The following is a 19,970-nucleotide window of genomic DNA, read 5'->3' as shown; positions in this document are numbered from 1 at the left end:
CATCTGCCTAAGCCACTCTTTAGAGGACGACGACTGCAAACACCCACCCCGTTTGGTGATGATGACATGCTGTGGACGCAAAACCAATGGGATCGGACCATGTTAGCAGGCTTAGACGTCATCGAGAGATGCCGTGACACCACGAACGAGTTCGACTCCGAAACCGGTCGTCGCAATGATTGAAGTGGCACCACCGTGACAAGCAACGTGGATTAATTTCATGGCAGAAACGTTGAGAAGGTGATGGCCTATGACGTGCGACGCCATTATCCTCTCTCTCTCTCTCCCTCTCTCTCTCTTTCTCTCTCTGTCTCACTTGTGAGAGAGAGAGAGAGAGAGAGAGAGAGAGAGAGAGAAATATTTGGGGGAGAAGAAATTGATATGGGAAAGGGCAAATAATGGCGATAAGAGGGCAAGTCATCGAAAATGATAGGTAAAAGGAGAGTAGAAGTGATGTAAATTACGACTGTCATCCCATGTATCATGTGAATGTTATATAGTTAATGCACCGAGGGATAAAAAATTGATGAAATTTTGAATATATATATATATATATATATATATATATATATATATGAGAAAAATAATAATAATAATAATAATAATTTATAAATTTTAAAAATTAAGGAATTGGATTCTGTTTGAATTAATATGGACTCAAATGATTCAATTAGATATATTTAGTTAGAAAAGATTTATTATTGAGATTATACTTAAAATATTTATTTAAAGTATGATAGACCGTTTGATTGAGATCGGGAATAGTCATACACATTATTTAACTATCAATAAGTCATGAAAAAAATCATATGTCGATCTTAGAAATACAAGTACTATATGATTAATATAATAGAATCAAGTTAGTGTTACGTCATTAACTTTGAACCCCACATGTTGAATGAGATTAGGGTATTTATCGAATGAGAATGATATATCGATCGAACGAGAATTACGTGTCTACGATATGTCATGGAATGTCATAATTATTTGAGTATTAATTACGAATAACAGAAAACACACTAATGTAAGCATTAGTATAAATCCATGCATACATACATATATACGCCCAACTTTGTAAGGCAAATGTGAAATTTTGTAAAGAAAAATAATTAGAGAGATGGATGAGAAAGAAATGCATAAGGATGGATATGGATGTCCACAAAAAGTCCAGAAGAGGGGTAGAATGGGAAATGGATTCTCAGGTGTATTTAAGTTGCAGGACTCGCTCTCTTGCTTTGGGTTCTCTGGTAAGAAACACCACACCACACCACTCCCTCTCTCTCTTGCTTCGTCCTCAGCTCCCCTGATCTGCTCCTCGTCCCTTCCTTCGCTTCAACACATCCAAGTCCAACCTTGTAAGTCTCCTCCTCCTCTCCTCCTTCCGCTGCTCGGTTTTCTGCTCGCCATGCCTTTGGGTTTTACTCGCGTTCTTTGTCTCTTCAGATTGGGAAAGGAGAGAGGAGGTTTCGGAGTCCATAAGAAAGCTGCCGCCTTTCTCGTTGGTCTAATCCTTTTCTTCTTGGTTTTTGGATTCCTCTGTCTCTGGTGGGTCGTGCTTCCTTTATCGGATTTCCTTCAGTTTGATTCATCCCTCCTCTTCTCATGCCTTCTTCAGATTTATGGATATGTTACCCTTCTTCTCTCTTTTTTTTCGTTGTTGTGGTCATTTGGTGCTTTGTTACGGTGAAAGCTCCCTCCATTTTCGAAAATTTTGAAATTTTGGTGACGTTTTGGTTGCTGCCCTGCTCATGGTCGATTGGATTTTGATTAGTATTTTCCTTCTCAATTTCTCTCTGTGTGGTTCGATAACGAAGACATTTTTGTTGTGCTTCTCTACTGCAATCTGTTTGGCTTGGTCTCTTTTTCTGAGTATTTATAGATGTTCATAGTGTTCTTGATCTTATTTTAACGATACTAATAGAAAGCTGTTTTACATTGTAAAGGTAACTTGTTTCGTCATTATGGGGTTGGTTGGTTGCACCCAATTCTTTTCATGATTCTCATGATCTTTTCTTGGGTTCTGAAGACACATCAAGTTGGCTTCTTAATTTAATTTCGTCTTTTCTTGAAGTTCCAGAAGAATGGGAGACCATCTTGCTTTATTAGTGGACCATCTCCTTACTGAGTCAACGCTCGAGGCGGCTATTGGAGGTCAGAAGCACGACCAGATTGCCTCCGATTCAGCGCCTTTGGAAGATCCAGGCAAAGAGTTTACTAGGAAGAGAAACATCAGAGACAGGAGCTGTGTTGGAAAGTTAGTTGAATGCCGAATTTGTCAAGAAGAAGAAGAAGATTACAACATGGAGATCCCTTGTTCATGTTGTGGCAGCTTGAAGGTAAAGGAAGCTCTCTCTCTTTCTCTCTCTTTTTCTTTTTTTTCCTTTCCAATTTCCTTTATATTGTTTATCACTTTGGGTTTTATTTTTGCTGATGATGATGCCTTGGTTTTGGGGATTTTACTTGTGCGGGGACATGAAAAATGTGCATTTATCTGTTTCCATTAACTTGGTGTTTACATCTTAAATCAGTAACTTGGTTTCTGACCTAAATTCCTATGATTTTGCCATCCTTATATAAAGAAGGAAACTTGTGTACCTTGAGTCAAGCAGTTAAGTAAACTGGTCGATCAGTTCTAGCCTACAAACTAACTGTAGCTCATAACTATGATTCATTAGACGTATGAAAGAAACTAGTACTTTTAACGGCCTAAAGATTTGATTTGTGTGTATTCTATGCCAGCATCTCTGACATGTTAGTAGTGAGGTGATTCGTTTAGTTTGGTCTTACTGATTAACTACGAAGTATTTAGTGATTGGAGGAACCATTGCAAAACTTCAAACTGTTAGCCGGCGAGAGAGATTTTTGGGCACTTTCTAGATTATCCTATTATGTCATCAAAATATACACAGATTTGCTTTGAGTTGATTCACTATAAAGCTATGAAAATGTTCAATTGCAAGGTGAAGAATCTGAGAACCAACCAGAATCAGTTCATACTTAAATCATTACAACATCCTTTGCTAATCCAATTCAGGCGTAACCTTATGGAATACATTTTGTAAGTTAACGAAATTGCAATTAATTAGGAATCCGTAGAATGGTCAGTATCCATCATTGACGGTGCATAATTTTAGTTCTGTATCTGTTTGGCAGAGATGATTGCACAATGCTTTTCTCCACCTCCCTCAGATATGTCCTCCATTGTGTTTTGACCTTTTCATTTCATCCAGTGTTGCTTCAGTCTTTAAGACTTCTAATATTTGAAGTTTGGATATATCTGGTATCTCTTAACCTAGTGATGGAAATTGCACTAACGATGGAAGATGGTGTGTCCCTTTCTTTTCTTTTTTTTTGAGGAAATGGTCTTGTCCTATCTTAGTGCTAATTTTCTGTATTATGCAGTTTAAGCCTTGTCTCCTAATTTTTGTCTATGATCTCAGTTCAACTTTACTAGTAAATTGTGCGGTACAAGTACGTTAGTCTTTGTGCTCCAGAAGTAATCAGTTCACTTACTTATTTACTTCTTGCCGTATATTTTCTTCTCATACTTTGTGCTGGATTCTGTAACATAATTTACATAAATAATAACAGTTAACTGGATCTTTTCCTTTACTTTCAGTATGCTCACCGTGAATGTGTTCAAAGATGGTGTAACGAAAAGGGTGACACAGTTTGCGAGATTTGCTTGCAGGTGATTCTTTTTCTGGCCCGATAATTCTCTTGACCTCAACATCCCATAACCACCATGGTGAAAGCTTGTCCAACACGCAATTGAGGCTCACTCATTAAGTGGTCATGTTTGCCAGATCACATGCTGATTGTTTCATCTACAAATGTATTTTGATGTAGCATCTGCATTGTGATAGTTTCTTTTCTTTTAATATTGCCTCTGTAGATTCTAATTCTTATCACTCATATTCAGCAATTCAAGCCAGGTTATACTGCTCCCCAAAAGTTGTTTCAGTATGGGAGTATCCCGATGAACTTCAGGTATCCTTTTCACTGTACCCTCTGTGTCACCGTTTCTTTGCTTCCTCGTTGATTAGACTTCAAGTTGAGGAATAGCCTTCCTTTCTATAGGGAGAATGTTGCATATTCCTTTCCTAATTTGCATTGATGAGAGCTTCATACACTGAGCCTCCCTTCCTAAGTACATTCTGTGTTTGGGTACTGTTTCTAGGGATATTGGGCAATTTAGAGTTTCAACATTTTCAATTTGAATTGCTGATAGTGTTAAAATGCTTCTCAGAGGAAATTGGGAGATTACCAGACAGGACCTGAATGATTCTCAAATCTTAACGTTGTATCCATCAGAACGTGATGTTATGCATCCTCATGATGATGATTATTCAGCTTTAGGCATGAGAACCACAGTTTGCTGCCAGTCAGTAGCCATAATAGTGAGTTCCTTTCTATTCAAGAAGCACTTCTGTAGAGGAACTTCTGAGTCACAATTTTGTCTTCTCATGCTTCATGTAATTTGATAGAATGTGTTACACACTTTTGTTTCTATCCAGTTCATGGTTCTTTTGGTTCTTCGCCACACTCTTCCTCTCGCCATCAGTGGTGCTGAGCAGTACTCATTCACTTTATTCTCAGTAAAACTCTAAACTAAGAAGTTTGCGATAATGTTCTTTCAATGTAGTTGCCTAGTTGTTAGCTTCTGAAGCTCTGCGTGATGTACTTGTTTATGTATACATATATGGAAATAAAGCTACTGGTGTTGAGGACTGCTGGAATACTTGTACCGGTCTTTGTTTTGATCAGAACAATTAGGACATTTCATCAGTGCCAGCACCAACAGGTATGTTTTCCTCAGTGGCTCTAGAAATGCAAGACAATGTCTGTTCTTCTCTGATTATTTTGGGAAAAAAGTCGATGCAGGGAACTCGGGAAGTATCTGATCGAGCTGAAGGAACGCACGAGCTTAGTTCCTGGCAGCTGGTGCAATCTCAACCACATCGCATTCAAGTGCACTGACTTGCATAGAGGTGAAGACTAAAAGGGCGAAGAATAATTCCACCGTCTCGCTTGGTGACACAAAAAAAGGTGAAATAATGGAAGATGAGAGAAGGAAAAGTGGAGGTGAACCAAAATTGATGCTTCGGCCGGCATGGGTATGCAGCCTGCTGCTCTGTACATAATGTGGTAATAGTATATTTGCTCTCAAAATGCTTGAAAATATTGACCATAGTTGGATCACTCTATCCAAAGCCACTCACTTCACAATTGCCATGAATGAAGGGAGAAGTGGTTGCGCCACAAGTACTGAAATGGATGCCATGATGTAAAAGGAGATTCCAATTGACATGTTTGACATACTTATGTTGTATGTCATGGTGTAAAAGGAAAAAAACTCATGTTTATGTTGATGGATATTTATTTATGAGCATAAATAATGATTTTTTTTTTCTTTGGAGCATGGAAAGAGGGTCACCCTTGCAGAATCTGAAGGTGCATGAAACAAATTTATCTGTGTGGATGTCATGATTGAAATGCAAACTACTTTAGTTTCCTTGACAAACTTCCCATGTAAGATTTATATGCTTACTTCTTGTAATATTTTTGTATTTATTAAAAACTACCCATAATTCACATTGTATTATTAAAAAATGAATAAAACATCATCTGAAATGGATATTTGAATATCCATTTTTGGCAAAACCTATGATCCCATAGGTGTTGAACACAGGAAGAAATAGTAGGCAATGTGTTTGGAGTTTGCAGCATTCTTGGAACTTAAAAGGCCCAACTGGAAGCAACCAGAAAATAATTAGAGCAGTGATAATAATCTAGTAATTAGAGAAACTGGATTATTATCATTGCTATAATTATTTCCCAGAAGGTACCTACAAATCATGCTTCAAATTCAACACATCTGTTACTACTTCTCCATGAGTTGATTATATGGTTTCATAGGTTCTGTAAGAATCGATATGAACATCCACTTTAAGTTATTCACTTTTTTAAATAATACATCTATTTTTTGTTACTTATTTTGAGTATATATACATATATAAAATCGTGTGTTCCTAAAAAAAAAATTTAGAACAACTTTCAACAATAATAAAAAAAAGAAATATCAAAACGGATGATACAAAACATGGTAATATGTAGATTATTAAGAACAACAAGTAATGCATTAAAGAACGTTAAAAATATATAATATAAATTGTCTGATAGATTATATTTATACGTGTAACATCACATATGCATCATGATTGACAAAGAGAATTTGTGATGTTTTGAGATGATTTAACTCTTTCAACAACCGATAGAGAGGAATCACATTAAACTCCAATGGTGGTGACGACGACACCATTGGATAATAAATATATCTCACCGAAACAGTTGGGAGAGTGGTTAATGTCTCACCCCACCGACGGAGACGACGACACATCTGACCTATCTCCGCCAGCGAGGATTCACCTTACCACCGGTCTAGCGGCCTGTTTGACCCGGCTGTGCAAGCACAGGGATAGCTGAACCGGGAATGATTTGGTTCGGGCGCATGAACCTGGGCTTGGACCCGCTCAGCACAGTGCCAAGACCGGACCGTAAAGTTGGCGGCAGCTTCACTCAGCTCGACTGCACAGGCTGGGCTTCAGTGGTTCGGGTTGGGTTCAGCGAGTCAGAATTAATTGACTCGGTTTCACCGTAAATCACATCGAGTTCGAACCAGCTCGAGTCTAGATCGGGATTGGACTCAACATGGCTAATCCGGCTCGACCATTCATGACCGCCGCATCCGGATCCGGTTCACACAGACAGATTGGGTCACCCACACTGGCTCGCCGCAGCTCGCCGACATGGCAACTGGGTTTGCGTGGTAGTGGATTCCATCATCTCAGAGCGATCCTCGCACAAACTCTTCGCTTTCCTTCCGCCGTCCACGAAGAACAGAGGAGAATAGGAACGAAGAATCGCGATTAAATAACAGCACTTGTAGGCTTGAGGAGGAAGGGGTTGGAACTATGGCCGCCGACAGCAGGTAGGGGCCTGCTTCTAATAAAATCAATGCCTGTTCCTCTTGGTTAGCTCAGTAGAGAGCTCTCTCCTCCTCCTCCTCCTCCTCCTCCAAGGATGCATGCATCATCTGTGTCGTGACCACCGTTACCTGCTTTTCCCATCTGCCATGAGTGCCTCGAGTATACTCTTGTTTTGTTCCGTGGAGGCATGCCAATAAATTCTTCTTCCAGGACTGGTGGACGACCTCAACATGTGAGCTCTTTTATTTCTGATTTAGACATGTAGCATATGTTATTGGTGAAGCTTCCGTTTTCTTGGCAGGGGCAGCCCATGTGTGACCTGTAAGAGCAAGCTGGAGGACTCGTCTCTTGCCACTGAATCAAGTCGTGCGGTTGCCTTTGGTCCTCCGAAACGTGTTCTTCATTGCTGTTTGTTCAGGCAAAGCACGGACACAAACCAAGAAGAAGGGTGGAGGATTCCCGAGACAGACCCTTCTTCCATGGTAAATCTTTTCTTTTTTGTCTTTTATGCTTCGAAGTTTCAAGGTAATGGATTAGATCTGAGCAGTAAAAGATTAGGGAAAACGACGTCCCAACGAAGCCTACTTATGATGATTCCAGGCACGGCAGAATGACGTACAGTGGCCTGTGGGGGCGCTCGATCATGACAGGAGCGAGGGGTGCGTTTCCCATGCATTGAAGCTTAGAAAAGTTACTCATGGTTTCCGTCCAAGATTGAGCTGCAAAACTCGGTTTGACCGTGAAGGATGACTTCATTTTTTTGGTAATCCACTCGATCATTTCCTTCTTCGCCCATTTCGAGCAGAAGATTGACCCTACTCTTTGTTCCTGTCTTCGCACGAGGTACTGCCTCTCTTTATGAGAACAAAACAAGCGCACTACTCACGTTTTAACGAATCTGCTTTTCTGGAAGTCAATGTGTTCGCTCACACAATTGGTGGGGATGAAAGTGTGATCACTGCATTGAACTCCATTACGGCATCCAGAGATAATCCAAGTCGACATCATGGTGCCAGCAGTTCACATTCCCCAAGAACGGAAGCAGTGAGTGGGGGAGTCGGAACATCCTGCTGCTACGTTGTTTTTACTTGGTGACTTGCCGGAGATTATAACCCTCGATCACTGCAAGTCACCGCCAGAAATCACACAAACACGGAGTCGGCTAATAAATATGCTCAGATCCAGCAGATCTGCACGCCCATGCTCTTCAGTGAGGAGGAGAAACTTCGAGCTGGAGGCCAATTCATCCTACAGGAGTACTATAGCCTGTCCTTTTCTGGTTGTCCCCATGAATGACTACATCTCCGATCTGATCGTTTGAGAACGAGATCAGAATAGTTGCAACGAGGTAAAAGTCGTTCCGTGTCCAATCATCTCTTATCAGTTCCTCTGTCCAATAGCATTTCAAGTCTTCCTTGAAGCGATAAAGAGAGAGAGCGAGCGAGCGAGCTCAATCGTTAGTTCATCATACTTCGATCCATGAGCAGCAGGGTGATTTCCAGGTAGAACGTCCGCCGCAGGCGATACAGAAGATGGGGTATCATAAGATCTTGGCGAAGAAACTGGGGCAGATGGAGGCGAGGAAGCTCGGGTTGCCTTTGCTTCTAGGATTCTGCGTCGGAGTATTGACCTGTGTCGTCGTCATGTCAGTATCCACAAGTGAGTCCTCACTCTTGCCTTTCCTTCATCTCTGTGTACGTCGAATGTCATCATGTGTCGGCAAATTGTTTGAGGTCTCTTCCTTCTCAAATCTTCTTCTGATTGTTTTGCAGTCGAACAGCAGTTATCCCTGTTCTACGGAGTTTGGGTTCATCCTGCAGAAGAAATTAGTCGTGATCCACAGATATCAGGTAAAGAAAAGGTCTCGCTACGTTGTAATGGTAGGCTGTCTTGCTTCATCACTGCGCTTCCGTTGCTAATGTCTCCGAGTCATCGCTGAGAAGACGCAGGAATTAGCCCAAACAGTAGCGTGGTCGTCAGAACCAAGCAGAACTCGCCATCAACCATGTTAAACAATGCTGCTTCTACGGGACTGATTCAGCAGAACACTCTGCGGTTGGGTGAGTCTCCTATTTAGCCACCCATGAGAAGTCACGAACAAACGCCGGCCGTGTTCAGGACTTGAAACTAACGTGATCTGACTTTCTTCTCCTTCTGCTCTGCAGAGCATGGAAAAGGGGCGGAGAGAGATCGAGGAAAAGATGCCGACGAGAGGGTCCAACGCCACAGTTCATCCACCACGAAGTTGTCAAGTCCAAAAGTAGAAATAATTGAATCTAAACCGCCAGGTAATCATCAACTCATTCATGTTCGCTAAATCCACAGAGTTCTGTGTCCATGAGTCCGTTACTGTAAGCTTTTTGTTCGGAGCACCGGCGTGTTTGCTGTAGATGGAACGATGAAGGGTATGAAAGCCCGAGAGAAGCCAGTCTGCGATCTCTCGAATTATAGAACCGACGTCTGCGAAATGGACGGCGACGTTCGAGTTCATGGGAAATCTTCCTCTGTAGTTCTCGTGACCGATCACCGATCCCAGGATCCCGGCGTCCAGTCATCGTGGCGGATCAAGCCTTACGCTCGCAAGTTTGACAAGGCTGCGATGGAGCACATCGGCGAGGTTTCAGTGAGATCGTCGACTAGCCTCGGCGACGTCCCTCGCTGCACCGTCAATCACAGCGTCCCCGCCATCGTCTTCGCCATCGGCGGCTACTCCGGGAACTACTACCATGACTTCACCGACGTGCTGATTCCCCTGTTCATAACGTCGCGACAGTTCGACGGAGAAGTGCAGTTCCTCATCGCGACGCAAAAGTTCTGGTGGATCGGCAAGTACAAACCGGTCCTGAGGCAGCTGTCGCGCCACGAGATCATCTTCTTGGACGACGACGATCAGGTCCGTTGCTTCCGGCACGTTGTGGTCGGTCTGCACAGCCACAAGCCCATGTCCATCGACCCCGCGAGAGCTCCCAACGGGTACTCCATGGTGGACTTCACCAAGCTCATGAGGTCCGCCTACTCGCTGGAGAGGGACTCCCCGATCAGGCTGGGGGAGAGCCCGACCGCGAAGCCGAGGCTGCTGCTGATATCGAGGAACGGGACACGGAGATTCGTCAACTTCGAGGAGATCGTGCGGGCGGCCGAGAAGCTGGACTACGAGGTGGTGGTGGCGGAGGCAGGAACGCGGACTAATGTGGCCAGCTTCACCTGGGTGGTGAACTCCTGCGACGTGATGGTGGGCGTGCACGGCGCCGGGCTCACCAACTTCGTCTTCCTGCCCACCAACGCCGTCATCATCCAGATCGTCCCCTACGGCAACCTGCAGAACATCTCGCGGTCCTGCTTCAAGGACTCCACCGAGGATGCGCAGCTGCACTACCTGGAATACTGCATCGGCGTGGAGGAGAGCAGTCTGACAGAGCAGTACCCGAGAGACCACCCGGTGTTCAGAGACCCCAAGTCCATCCACAGGCTGGGATGGAAGAAGATGGCGGACGTGTACTTGGATCACCAGGATGTGAAGCTGGACATGGAGAGGTTTGAGCCACTTCTGCTTAAAGCTCGACATCTCCTCCATCATCGGCATCGTCATCATCACCAGCGACAGTAGCATGTCAGAGGCATCGTTGGATTTCTTTTCCGTCCCTCTTTTGGATTAAATTATACTGATAAAATGATAAATTATATTACGATGAAGGAGATGGAAAGATTATTTAGGTGGTAGGTAGGCAGGCATCCAGCTGCGAAGTGGGGTCAACGCTGACGCGACCATCGAATGGTCCAGTCAGTGAATGAGGTCGACTACAATAAAATGCTTTCATGAATCAACCTACTGAATTCACATCGTGTCCAAAGATAGCTGGTTGATGTCGACCGAATTTTTGGTAAAACAATGTCACGTGATGTTGTCGAAGACCAGAATCTTTCCTTCATCATCATCGTTGATGTCCGACGACGACTATTGTGGATCGCAAACAAATAATCGATGAATAGTTAGTTATATATATATATATTATGTATGATAAACACAATTTCATATTTGTTATGAAATATTACGTGCCAAAAAAACAAAAGGGAAATCATTAGTCGGTGTCGGATACCATTGACGTGGGGAAGGCCACTAATTAGAGGGAGGGAGTAAAAGGGGCATTTTCCAAGCCCAGCACAGGACTTGAGTTAGCACTGAACTTGACTCCAAGATTCCGGACAAAACAAGGATTGTCCGATGGCGGAGGCCCCAACCAGACTGACCACCTGAGTGCTTCCGATCGATCCACCGCACACTGCATTGCGTCTCAGCTCATGCAAGCTGTTCCTGCAGCCCCCCCCCCCCCCCCCCACTCGATGGAGTTAATGTGACATTCCGTCCATCCAGCTTTCGACAAAAGTTGCTATTACTTCCTTCCCAGATTGGCGTTTAGTATGGGCAACTTGTGCTACATACGACATGTGCCCCCATGTCGTCCCTCCTTAATTAAAATGGTGGCGGTGGTGGTGGAGAAGAGCACGGCACAATATATGAGGCAGAATAATTAAGTTGGAAGGCTGAAGAAGAAGAAGAAGGAAGGCGAGCCACTCAACATTCCCCCGTTTGGTAGATGCTTTCTCTGGGGAAGACACAGGCCAAGTCATCTTCGCCTTTTTCCGACTCTACCAGCCGCCCGATATATGTATATATAGTGCTCACTCTTGCACTCGACCATCATCTCCCTCTCGCGATGGGTCTCTCCAATCATCTCCACGGCGTTTCCGGTGATTCTCTCCCCCTCCTCATCCTAGCCGCCGCCGCCTCTTCCCTCGTCCATCTCCGGTCGGTTCTTCTTCGCCTCCTCCCATTGTCCGCATCCGCTGCCGACCCCGAGCCGTCCCTCGGTTCTGGCCTCGTCGTCCTGGCGGACCACCTCCTCTCCGATCGGGCCTTCCCCTTCTACTACCCGGAGGAGCGGGGGGTGGGCCAGTGGCCTGCGCGCGCGGTGTGCCTCTGCGGCCTCGCCGACGGAGACCGCGTCCGGCGGCTTCCCTGCAGCCACGTCTTCCACAGGGAGTGCCTTGACGACTGGCTCCACCACCAGCTGAACCTGTCGTGCCTCCTGTGCCGCTCGCAGCTGGCCGAGCCGGACATCCGCGCCGCCGCCGAGCGCGGGATCGGGGCCCAGCTGGTCCATCGAAACTATGATCGATGATGCCGCGGTCACCGTTAAATATCTTATCATATAAAAACACCTCCTTGCTTTTATCCTTCATATAAAAATATCTTATCATATATATATATAATCAATCTTGTTCTTGATGTTCATTTAGAGGTTTTCAAGTAATCTGTTTTGGTCCTCTTAAAAAAAAAAAATCTTTTTATTACATTAAACATTATATTAAGAGCTCATTCAAAGGAATCGAATCTGCTTGAAGTAGATACATTCGGATCTCATTCACATATTTTGACTGGTTTCACCAAGTCCATCCTAAATCTACTTATAAGAAGTAGCAGATACATCACAAATGTGTCCGGTGATTCTTTATGCTCTCACATAAATTTCATAGATATAATCGAGTATTATTATCATTGTTTCAATAACACAACCGATCGAACAATCGTAGTTGGATTCTAAAAATTGTCGCAAAGACACTACGAGAAGAGACTAACAGAATCTAAACATGAGGAGCATGAGATAGATAGGCAATCCAGATTTCTTGCCGTGTATCGCGTAGCTTCAGAAGAATTTGGCGAAGGCATCGGTCAGAGTCCTGCTAGAGACCCAACATGCTTTCAGAAGCTTCAAAGCCTGCAACACCGAAAGAACGTTCAAGAAGTCTATTTGAATTAGAAGAGCAAGAGATCACTAATTACTACCTCTGCTTCACCCAGTGTGACCGTCTCCTCCCTCAGGTTTTCGAAGTATACATCCTTGGAGAAGACGAGGTCCAACGCCTCCCGGCTGTTGAATGGCGACACATCCATTGTGTCTGTGATCAGAAACTTTCTTGGTCCTTTCATGTATGCTCCTCCGAGTTCTTTGCTTGGAAGCAGGGACTTGGGATTAACCGCAAACACCTTAGCTTCGACGCCCGTGACATCGCAGCTGATGCACGAGTTATCTTCCTCCACCCCCAAGAGCGACACAAGTACATCGCAGCTGAAACTGGAGGCCAGCTTCGGAGCTATGAGCTCCAGCTTGCAATTCTCCGACCTGATGTAGTCGCCCAGCTGCTCCACGCTTCGATACAGGTTATCGACGCTTCCGATGGAGGAGCTTCCGCCGGAGAGCCTTACCAAGGACCCTAAAGGAAGGGTGAGAAAGCTGAAGAGTAGGTCCACGAAATCTTCCCCTCCTTCCGCGTAGATCACGTCGTCGTTGGATTTGTCTCGGAGAAGCCTCACGACCATCTCCTTGGACTCGGAGGCCATGTCATTTCTGCAGGGGCGACCTCCTTCAGATATGTATGTCAGATCGATCACATCTTCGAAATCACTCGTGCTGCTCGTCTCCAGGAAAACATCGGTCAAGGGAGTCCTGGATACGAGTGATCTCTCCAGCAGCTTCAGAATCTATCGTGCCATGGAAGCAGATTGATTCAGCAGAGTGAAAGGTTTACGTAACTTTTACTGTGAGGAGACAAGGAGTACTCACCCGGCTTCTCCCAATCTTCACGAACCTCTCCTCCAGGCCGTTGCCATCTTGGATGCCATACCTTCGGAACACCGCTAAAGCATTCTCCACGGAGCTCTCCGCCACACGCAGGTCATCAGTAACCAAGAACATGGCGCCTCCTTTCACGAAAACCCCATCGACGCCATTGGCTCCGGAATGCTTCTTGCACAAGTGTACGTCTCGTTGCTGCACCATGATCCGTCCGCAGGCGCACAACGTGTCCGGAACGAGGCTGAACATCCCAGAGCCCTTGGGGGGGAATCCGCACTTGGGGCACGAGAAGAACTTTTGCGGCCACTTGTCGTCGGCTCTGAGCTTTAGGTTCTCGCAACGTCGGTGGGACGCGCTCACGGGGGAGAGCAGCATGGCTTTGCAGGCTCGGGTCTGCAGGTGCTCCGTGTCCAACTTCTCGACGCTCTGGTAGAGGTGATCCATGCAGCCGAGGGAGGCGCGCTTTCCAAGAAGGCGGACGACGGTGCCGGCGGGCAGCGTGAGGAAGCTCAGCAGTGTGTCCACGAAATCCTTGCTTGACTCTGCCAGCACGACGCGTTCGTGCTTCTTGTCCACGAGAAGCCTGACGTCGAGCTCCTCTTCCGCCATGGCTACTCCTGTCTGCACGTAATATTTGATACGAAGGTATATTTGAGTGAAAAGAATTAATTGTAAATATTATAGATACGTAAAAAATACACATAAATCATCATACAGGATTCAAAATTATTATTGATATGATGATTGTGTATTGAATGCTTGTTCACCATTTATCATCGCAAAATTATGATCTCCATATCTACAAGATTGCCTCTCTAATTTCTTCATCGGTTTATGGAATTGCAACTGTTATTTTTTATCAATACGAAAAAATTTAGACAGTTTATGGAATTAGATGTATAATTAAGAAACGAAAAAAATTATTATCAATACAAACAATTATTTCTGATGACGATTACACCAAAAGAAACTAATTTAGTCTTCTATTATCCTTCTTTAGAATATATGCAATTTAACTTCCATAAAATACTCTAAATAATAAATATTTTAGACATCTCCAAATACATTCAAAGATCCAAACAGAAATTATTAGTCTCCCAAACATCGAACCAGAATTAAAAGGAAAGAAAGAAAGAAAGAAATATAACACAGATCAGGTCATACCATACCATACCATACCATGATCTTTATAAACAATAAAAAAAAAAAAGAAAAATTTAAACATCTAATTGAAAACAAAAACAGGAAAATATTCTGATGAAGCCTTCGATGCAACCACCTTTTTTTACATAATTTTAAACATCATCGTCTAAAAGGTAAGAAACACTACATAAATGAAAATTAATTGTAAGTTCCTTTATATTTTATTTACTGCAAAAACAACTCATCATGTTAAACATCGTAATATATATGTATTTTCTTGGGATCATGACCAATATATATAAAAGCATAGACAGAGAGAGAGCGAGAGAGAGAGATAGATGAACCTTGAGGAGCTCCGGCCGGCCCGCTGCCTCTTTTCGAGGTTGGGAAGAATCCTACATATATGTGGATCGAAACATCGCCGAGTCGGAGAGGCTTTCACTTAATTTGGTATTATTATAGTCGAAGCGGAAGACGGAGTTAATTGCGGTTCTTGAAAGATTAAGGCGATCTGTGGGAATCATTGATTGATTGGGACGAGGAGGAAGCGTGATGGATTCATGTATCCACGAGAGACGTTAATTGACGATTACATCAAACGGAATCAGATCGTCCGTACAACAGTATATTTAAGTTAATTTCAAATTAAATTGTAACATAAACACAGCTATCGAATAATATACTAGCCTAAAATGTTTCATTTCTAATTAACAACAATGCATCTCTTACAAATCAATCTAATTTAAGTCTTAGATTCACAATATCCTAGTATAGCTTTCTTGAGCATTGCATCAAAAAAAAGGGATCCCATACATGTTTGTTTATGTTCTATAAGTTAATTTATAGAACATGCATTACATTAACAAGAGAAGAGGCTTCATATATGAGAGAAATGACAGCGACGAGTACGGGAGCTTCATGTACCAGATGGTAGGATGCATGAATGGAATCTGGTTGAAGCGTGTGTGTTCATCTCTGATGAGTAGAAGAAACTCAGCATTAGAAGCTTCCGAGTGTAATGTCTAGAATCAAACATGTCTCGAGGGGATGACCACAAGATTTATATTCATGGCCACTCGATCCAGGGTTGTGGAAGTGATGAGAAAGGAAGGAGGAACTCACATGGGATTCCCAGACTTCCGGCGTCCCTTTTGCTTCCAACTCTCCTCCATTCATTCTTTTCATGCCACCTAACGACTCCTCGCAAAGTTACATGCAACTGCTAAGTTGCATTTAATTCTGATCATATACAGAATCTCACCCACATGCACTTTAATTATATGAGGCGCGACTCGATGCATGCGTATATAACAACATGCAAGAACAGCACCACCACAAGTAGCAAATCACCTCTCCTCTCCCTTGTGTTACTCAGCAGATTTCACACCTCTTCATGTCCCTCGCAAAAGATCGTAATCGAGAAGGCTCACAAGTGTGCCCGCTTGAGCTATTCGGTATGATGCTCCGAGAGGGAGAAACGTCTGATTCCTTCGGGAGCTACACTGGCAGTCTTCTTCCTTTCCTATCAGACCCTGGCAATTCGTCCAGCACTGCGTACGTGCATGGTACGATGAATTCCCCGCCCCAAGAAGTCCTCTCTTTCATCGACTGTAGAACCACCTCATCCGAACACTGGGCCTACTCCAACGCTTGGGTGCTTAGTTTCGAGCAAGGCGACGACGAGGGCGAATGCGCTGCCTGGATTGACGCCATGGGTCAGAATTGCCAGTTGAATCGCCCTGATATCACGCGCCGAACTGCCGATTCCGGGCTGATTCAGGAGCTGGAAAGCGGGTATGGTTCGGTAAGAAGCCCCGTGAAGGAGAAGCCCCGTGCAGCAGCTGCTGTTGATGGCCTTCAAGAAAGCATGGAGCAAAAGCGCCCGCGCACGGTATTTGTAGATTTGATCATGCTGATGCTTACTAAGGTAACCCGATTAATGAAGTGGTTGGTTTCTTGGGTTCAATGATGCAGTACGCATGTGATATGCAAAGTCCCAAGAAGCAGTGCGGTAATGCTAGGAAGACCAAAGACAAGTCTAGCCCATCCGAGGATCCTCAGAGTATTGCAGCAAAGGTGTTCTCATTCATCTGCCCCGTCTCCATCGGGTTCAGTAATATGGCTTGATGGTCAAGAACATGACCAAGAATCAATCACTCGGACGTAACTCGCAGATTAGGTCGACTAACAGATGCGTCCTTGTTGCAGAACCGGAGGGAACGGATCAGTGAGCGGCTCAAAGTTCTACAAGGCCTCGTTCCCGATGGCGCAAAGGTTTGTCCCCCTTCACATCTAATCGCGTTCCTAGTTCTGTTTCATGCACGGTTGTCTGATTAGCACTAATAGCTGCCGCATGTGTTCTCCATTAAAATCTACGTAGGTTGATTTGGTGACCATGCTAGAGAAAGCGATTAGCTACGTGAAGTTCCTTCAGTTGCAAGTGAAGGTAGCGAGATCAGACACTGATGTTTTCCTTCCGAACAATATTTTTCTTCGGCATGAAATAAATGAATGAGGCCTTTGAATCACTCCCATGCAGGTGTTGGCAACTGATGAGTTCTGGCCGGCGCAAGGGGGGAAAGCACCGGATGTTGGGCAACCAAAGGAAGCCATCGATGCCATCTTATCCTCTCACGGAGACAGGAACCGCAAGTGTAAGCAGTGACCAAAAACAGCCATGGTTTGAAGCTAGGAAGGACTTGTTCCCTTTCCCATTTCTTCCTCCCTTTTCATTTGTGACTCAGATGTAATGCTAACTGAATTCATCAGTGCAATGAATTTGGCCTTTTTGTGTCTACCTTGTCAATTTGTAGAGAAGAAGACTCCATTTTCTGCTGTGAAATTATTGGCAGCACAAGGATCCAAGCCGAGCTATTAGTGGAATAGAATAAGGATTTTATGTACAGTGTTGTCTCTAATCCACAAGAGCTAAATGTCAACTACTAAATGAAGGAATATATCGATCGGCTGACCTCCATCAATAAGGGTACGTAGCACGGGAGGTGCAGCAAGCAGTACCAGCGACAAACCATTTAATCCCTAGCTCAAGAACCAACAAAAGCAACACATGTTTCTTCTGGGGAACCGGCCACCGTGATTTGCGTCGTGTGGAGCTACAGACCACATGATCGATCGATCGATCGATCGATCGGATCAGCTTTCGAGCTGGTATATCGATCGTTTTAGATGTAAAACTGAAATTGATTGAGGGCAGCAATCGAATCGATTGATGAGAAATCTAATTTATATTTTTCATTCGCTACCAAATTCTACTGCATACGAATCTACCCGACAACTCAATCAAAATAGATTCACGAGTCATTCGCAAAGTATTGTTCTGACTTCTGAGATGAAAGAAGAGACGAATAGGGTGTGTTTATTGGATCGTACAGTTAGTATCAGAATCAACATCTGCTCTATTTCTCTTCCAGACTTCCAAACCATGTGATGTGTGATGGACCTCACTATCTATCTTTTGTATCTGAACCCATCTCTTTGCACGTAGCAAAGGAGTAAATAATAATAATAATAATAATAATGTAGACGTGACTTCCCTTGTTTTTACGTTCTATCTCAGCTCCACAACGTAGAAACCTCTTCGGTCACACACGTGTGGGGATAGCTTGTCATCGGATTCCACATTAACACGCACCAATCGGAGAGATCCCACGTTTGATCTGCAACTCCTCCTTTCTTCCTCGTCGCGTCACAGACGACGGCATTAGCAGGTCGCAGGGATGAGGTGTGGAGGACAAGACTGCAAGTTTGAAGATTCCGGTGACCTCCGGTGCTGGTAAGACAGCGGAACGTTAAGGATTTGACGCCAAAAGAATTTTTTTTGGCCCTCTTTGTCGCTGGACTTGTGCACGGTAAGCACACAGGCGGTGTTCATACCAACAGTTTATGGGTCTTGCTTGTAAGGTAATAGTCGTGGAGGACAAAATCGTAAATTCCGGATTTCGGTCACCATCAGTGAGAGTAAGAAAGCGGAGCATCAAGGATTTGACGCCAAAATAATTTCTTTTGGCCCTCTTTGTCGCTGGACTCGTGCACGGTAAGCACACAAGCGGTGTGCATACCAACGGTTTAGGGGTCTTACTTGTAAGTTATCGTGGAGGACAAAATCGTAAATTCAAGATTCCAGTCACCATCGGTGATAGTAATAAAGCGGAACATCAAGAATTTGACGCCAAAAAAATTGTTTTTGGCCTTCTTTGTCGTCGGACTCGTGCACGGTAAGCCCAAAGCGGTGTGCGTACCAACGGTTTAGGGGTCTTGCTTGTTGTAAGTTAAAAGTCGTGAGGACAAAATCGTAAATTCAAGTTTCGGGTCACCATCGGTGATAGTAATAAAGCGGAACATCAAGGATTTGACGCCAAAAAAATTATTTTTGGCCCTCTTTGTCGTGGACTTGTGCACGGTAAGCACACAAGCGGTGTTCATACCACCGTTTCTAGGGTCTTGCTTGTAAGGTAATAGTCGTGGAGGACAAGGTCGTAAGTTCAAGATTCCGGTCACCTCCGGTGTAAGTAAGAAAGCGGAACATCAAGGATTTGATGCCAAAAAATTGTTTTTGGCCCTCTTTGTCGCTGGACTTGTTCACGGTAAGCACACAGGCGGTGTTCATACCAACAGTTTATGGGTCTTGCCTGTAGGGTAATAGTCGCGGAGGACAAAATAGTAAATTCTGGATTCCGGTCACCTTCGGTGATAGTAAGGAAGCGGAACATCAAGGATTTGACGCCAAAAAATTTTTTTTTGGCCCTCTTTGTCGCTGGACTTGTGCACGGTAAGCACACAATCGGTGTTCATACCAACGGGTTATGGGTCTTGCTTATAACTATAAGGCCCGGCCCATGGCGTCCATTAATGGAGCCCAAAGTTAGTATTTGGACTGTGAGCCGACCACAACTGCTCGATTTGTACTCACAAAGAATTAATATATCCAAAGAAAAAAAAAAGGGTAAAAGGAAGGGAAAAGAGAAATAAAAAAGAAAAAGGCATAAAGCAGAGATGCTAATTTCCCCCCACACAGAAGGCTGTGTAACGCATGATGATTGATACAAAGGCGACTTGAAATTGAAGTGCTGCATTGCATTGCATTGCATTGCATTGCATTGCACAGTGCAACTCCAATTCCATGGTCGTCACCCACTTTACTGCTCTCTGGAAATTTTAGAGGAGCCACTTTAACGGGATTCGA

At 44.1% G+C, this 19,970-nt stretch overlaps 5 protein-coding genes across 10 annotated transcripts; 4 read left to right on the top strand and 1 right to left on the bottom strand.

The window, feature by feature from the left end:
* Positions 1–1,237: 1,237 nt before the first annotated feature.
* On the top strand, positions 1,238–5,411 carry LOC135614944 (uncharacterized). 5 transcript variants are annotated; one of them, XM_065112857.1, is made up of 9 exons: positions 1,244–1,355; positions 1,444–1,545; positions 2,078–2,336; positions 3,620–3,691; positions 3,923–3,990; positions 4,250–4,400; positions 4,518–4,598; positions 4,715–4,804; positions 4,876–5,411. In XM_065112857.1, exons 3-9 carry the CDS (start codon positions 2,082–2,084, stop codon positions 4,978–4,980), a joined length of 822 nt encoding a protein of 273 aa, XP_064968929.1. In that variant the 5' UTR covers positions 1,244–1,355; positions 1,444–1,545; positions 2,078–2,081; the 3' UTR covers positions 4,981–5,411. The 5 variants fall into 5 exon arrangements, with proteins under 5 accessions (XP_064968918.1, XP_064968937.1, XP_064968910.1 ...); XM_065112851.1 differs by having other exon boundaries at positions 2,072–2,336; XM_065112846.1 differs by lacking the exon at positions 1,444–1,545 and having other exon boundaries at positions 1,238–1,355.
* A 2,404-nt stretch (positions 5,412–7,815) lies between these two features.
* Positions 7,816–10,827, top strand: LOC103977220 (beta-1,2-xylosyltransferase XYXT1). 2 transcript variants are annotated; one of them, XM_009392674.3, is made up of 5 exons: positions 7,816–8,648; positions 8,762–8,839; positions 8,939–9,049; positions 9,155–9,277; positions 9,380–10,827. In XM_009392674.3, exons 1-5 carry the CDS (start codon positions 8,522–8,524, stop codon positions 10,594–10,596), a joined length of 1,656 nt encoding a protein of 551 aa, XP_009390949.2. In that variant the 5' UTR covers positions 7,816–8,521; the 3' UTR covers positions 10,597–10,827. The 2 variants fall into 2 exon arrangements, with proteins under 2 accessions (XP_009390949.2, XP_009390948.2); XM_009392673.3 differs by having other exon boundaries at positions 7,826–8,648; positions 8,933–9,049.
* An 877-nt stretch (positions 10,828–11,704) lies between these two features.
* Positions 11,705–12,169, top strand: LOC135635845 (E3 ubiquitin-protein ligase RHA2A-like). Its single transcript, XM_065147227.1, has one exon. The coding sequence runs from the start codon at positions 11,705–11,707 to the stop codon at positions 12,167–12,169; it is 465 nt and encodes a 154-aa protein (XP_065003299.1).
* Positions 12,170–12,625: 456 nt separating this feature from the next.
* On the bottom strand, positions 12,626–15,239 carry LOC135636331 (uncharacterized). Its single transcript, XM_065148022.1, has 4 exons — positions 15,112–15,239; positions 13,613–14,245; positions 12,835–13,530; positions 12,626–12,766 (listed from the first exon to the last, which is right to left on the bottom strand). The coding sequence occupies exons 2-4, from the start codon at positions 14,231–14,233 to the stop codon at positions 12,695–12,697; spliced, it is 1,389 nt and encodes a 462-aa protein (XP_065004094.1). The 5' UTR covers positions 14,234–14,245; positions 15,112–15,239; the 3' UTR covers positions 12,626–12,694.
* Positions 15,240–16,131: 892 nt separating this feature from the next.
* On the top strand, positions 16,132–17,733 carry LOC135636327 (uncharacterized). The gene is made up of 4 exons (XM_065148014.1): positions 16,132–16,658; positions 16,742–17,041; positions 17,148–17,213; positions 17,307–17,733. The coding sequence occupies exons 1-2, from the start codon at positions 16,161–16,163 to the stop codon at positions 16,892–16,894; spliced, it is 651 nt and encodes a 216-aa protein (XP_065004086.1). The 5' UTR covers positions 16,132–16,160; the 3' UTR covers positions 16,895–17,041; positions 17,148–17,213; positions 17,307–17,733.
* Positions 17,734–19,970: the final 2,237 nt, after the last annotated feature.

The sequence above is a fragment of the Musa acuminata genome, chromosome BXJ1-3 (assembly GCF_036884655.1).
Source record: "Musa acuminata AAA Group cultivar baxijiao chromosome BXJ1-3, Cavendish_Baxijiao_AAA, whole genome shotgun sequence".
Taxonomy (NCBI): domain Eukaryota; kingdom Viridiplantae; phylum Streptophyta; class Magnoliopsida; order Zingiberales; family Musaceae; genus Musa; species Musa acuminata.
This window is presented reverse-complemented; position numbering and strand designations above follow the sequence as displayed.

Coding starts and splice junctions, on each gene's coding strand:
- LOC135614944 (XM_065112846.1), top strand. CDS start 2,082: ATGGGAGACCATCTTGCTTTATTAGTGGACCATCTCCTTACTGAGTCA. Junction 4,401..4,517: donor GCCAGTCAGTAGCCATAATA/GTGAGTTCCTTT, acceptor GTTTCTATCCAG/TTCATGGTTCTTTTGGTTCT. Junction 4,805..4,875: donor ATCAGTGCCAGCACCAACAG/GTATGTTTTCCT, acceptor TTGGGAAAAAAG/TCGATGCAGGGAACTCGGGA.
- LOC103977220 (XM_009392673.3), top strand. CDS start 8,522: ATGGGGTATCATAAGATCTTGGCGAAGAAACTGGGGCAGATGGAGGCG. Junction 8,840..8,932: donor TCGTGATCCACAGATATCAG/GTAAAGAAAAGG, acceptor ATCGCTGAGAAG/ACGCAGGAATTAGCCCAAAC. Junction 9,278..9,379: donor AATTGAATCTAAACCGCCAG/GTAATCATCAAC, acceptor TGTTTGCTGTAG/ATGGAACGATGAAGGGTATG.
- LOC135635845 (XM_065147227.1), top strand. CDS start 11,705: ATGGGTCTCTCCAATCATCTCCACGGCGTTTCCGGTGATTCTCTCCCC.
- LOC135636331 (XM_065148022.1), bottom strand. CDS start 14,233: ATGGCGGAAGAGGAGCTCGACGTCAGGCTTCTCGTGGACAAGAAGCAC. Junction 13,531..13,612: donor TGAAGATTGGGAGAAGCCGG/GTGAGTACTCCT, acceptor ATGGCACGATAG/ATTCTGAAGCTGCTGGAGAG. Junction 12,767..12,834: donor TCACACTGGGTGAAGCAGAG/GTAGTAATTAGT, acceptor TCGGTGTTGCAG/GCTTTGAAGCTTCTGAAAGC.
- LOC135636327 (XM_065148014.1), top strand. CDS start 16,161: ATGTCCCTCGCAAAAGATCGTAATCGAGAAGGCTCACAAGTGTGCCCG. Junction 16,659..16,741: donor AGCAAAAGCGCCCGCGCACG/GTATTTGTAGAT, acceptor TCAATGATGCAG/TACGCATGTGATATGCAAAG.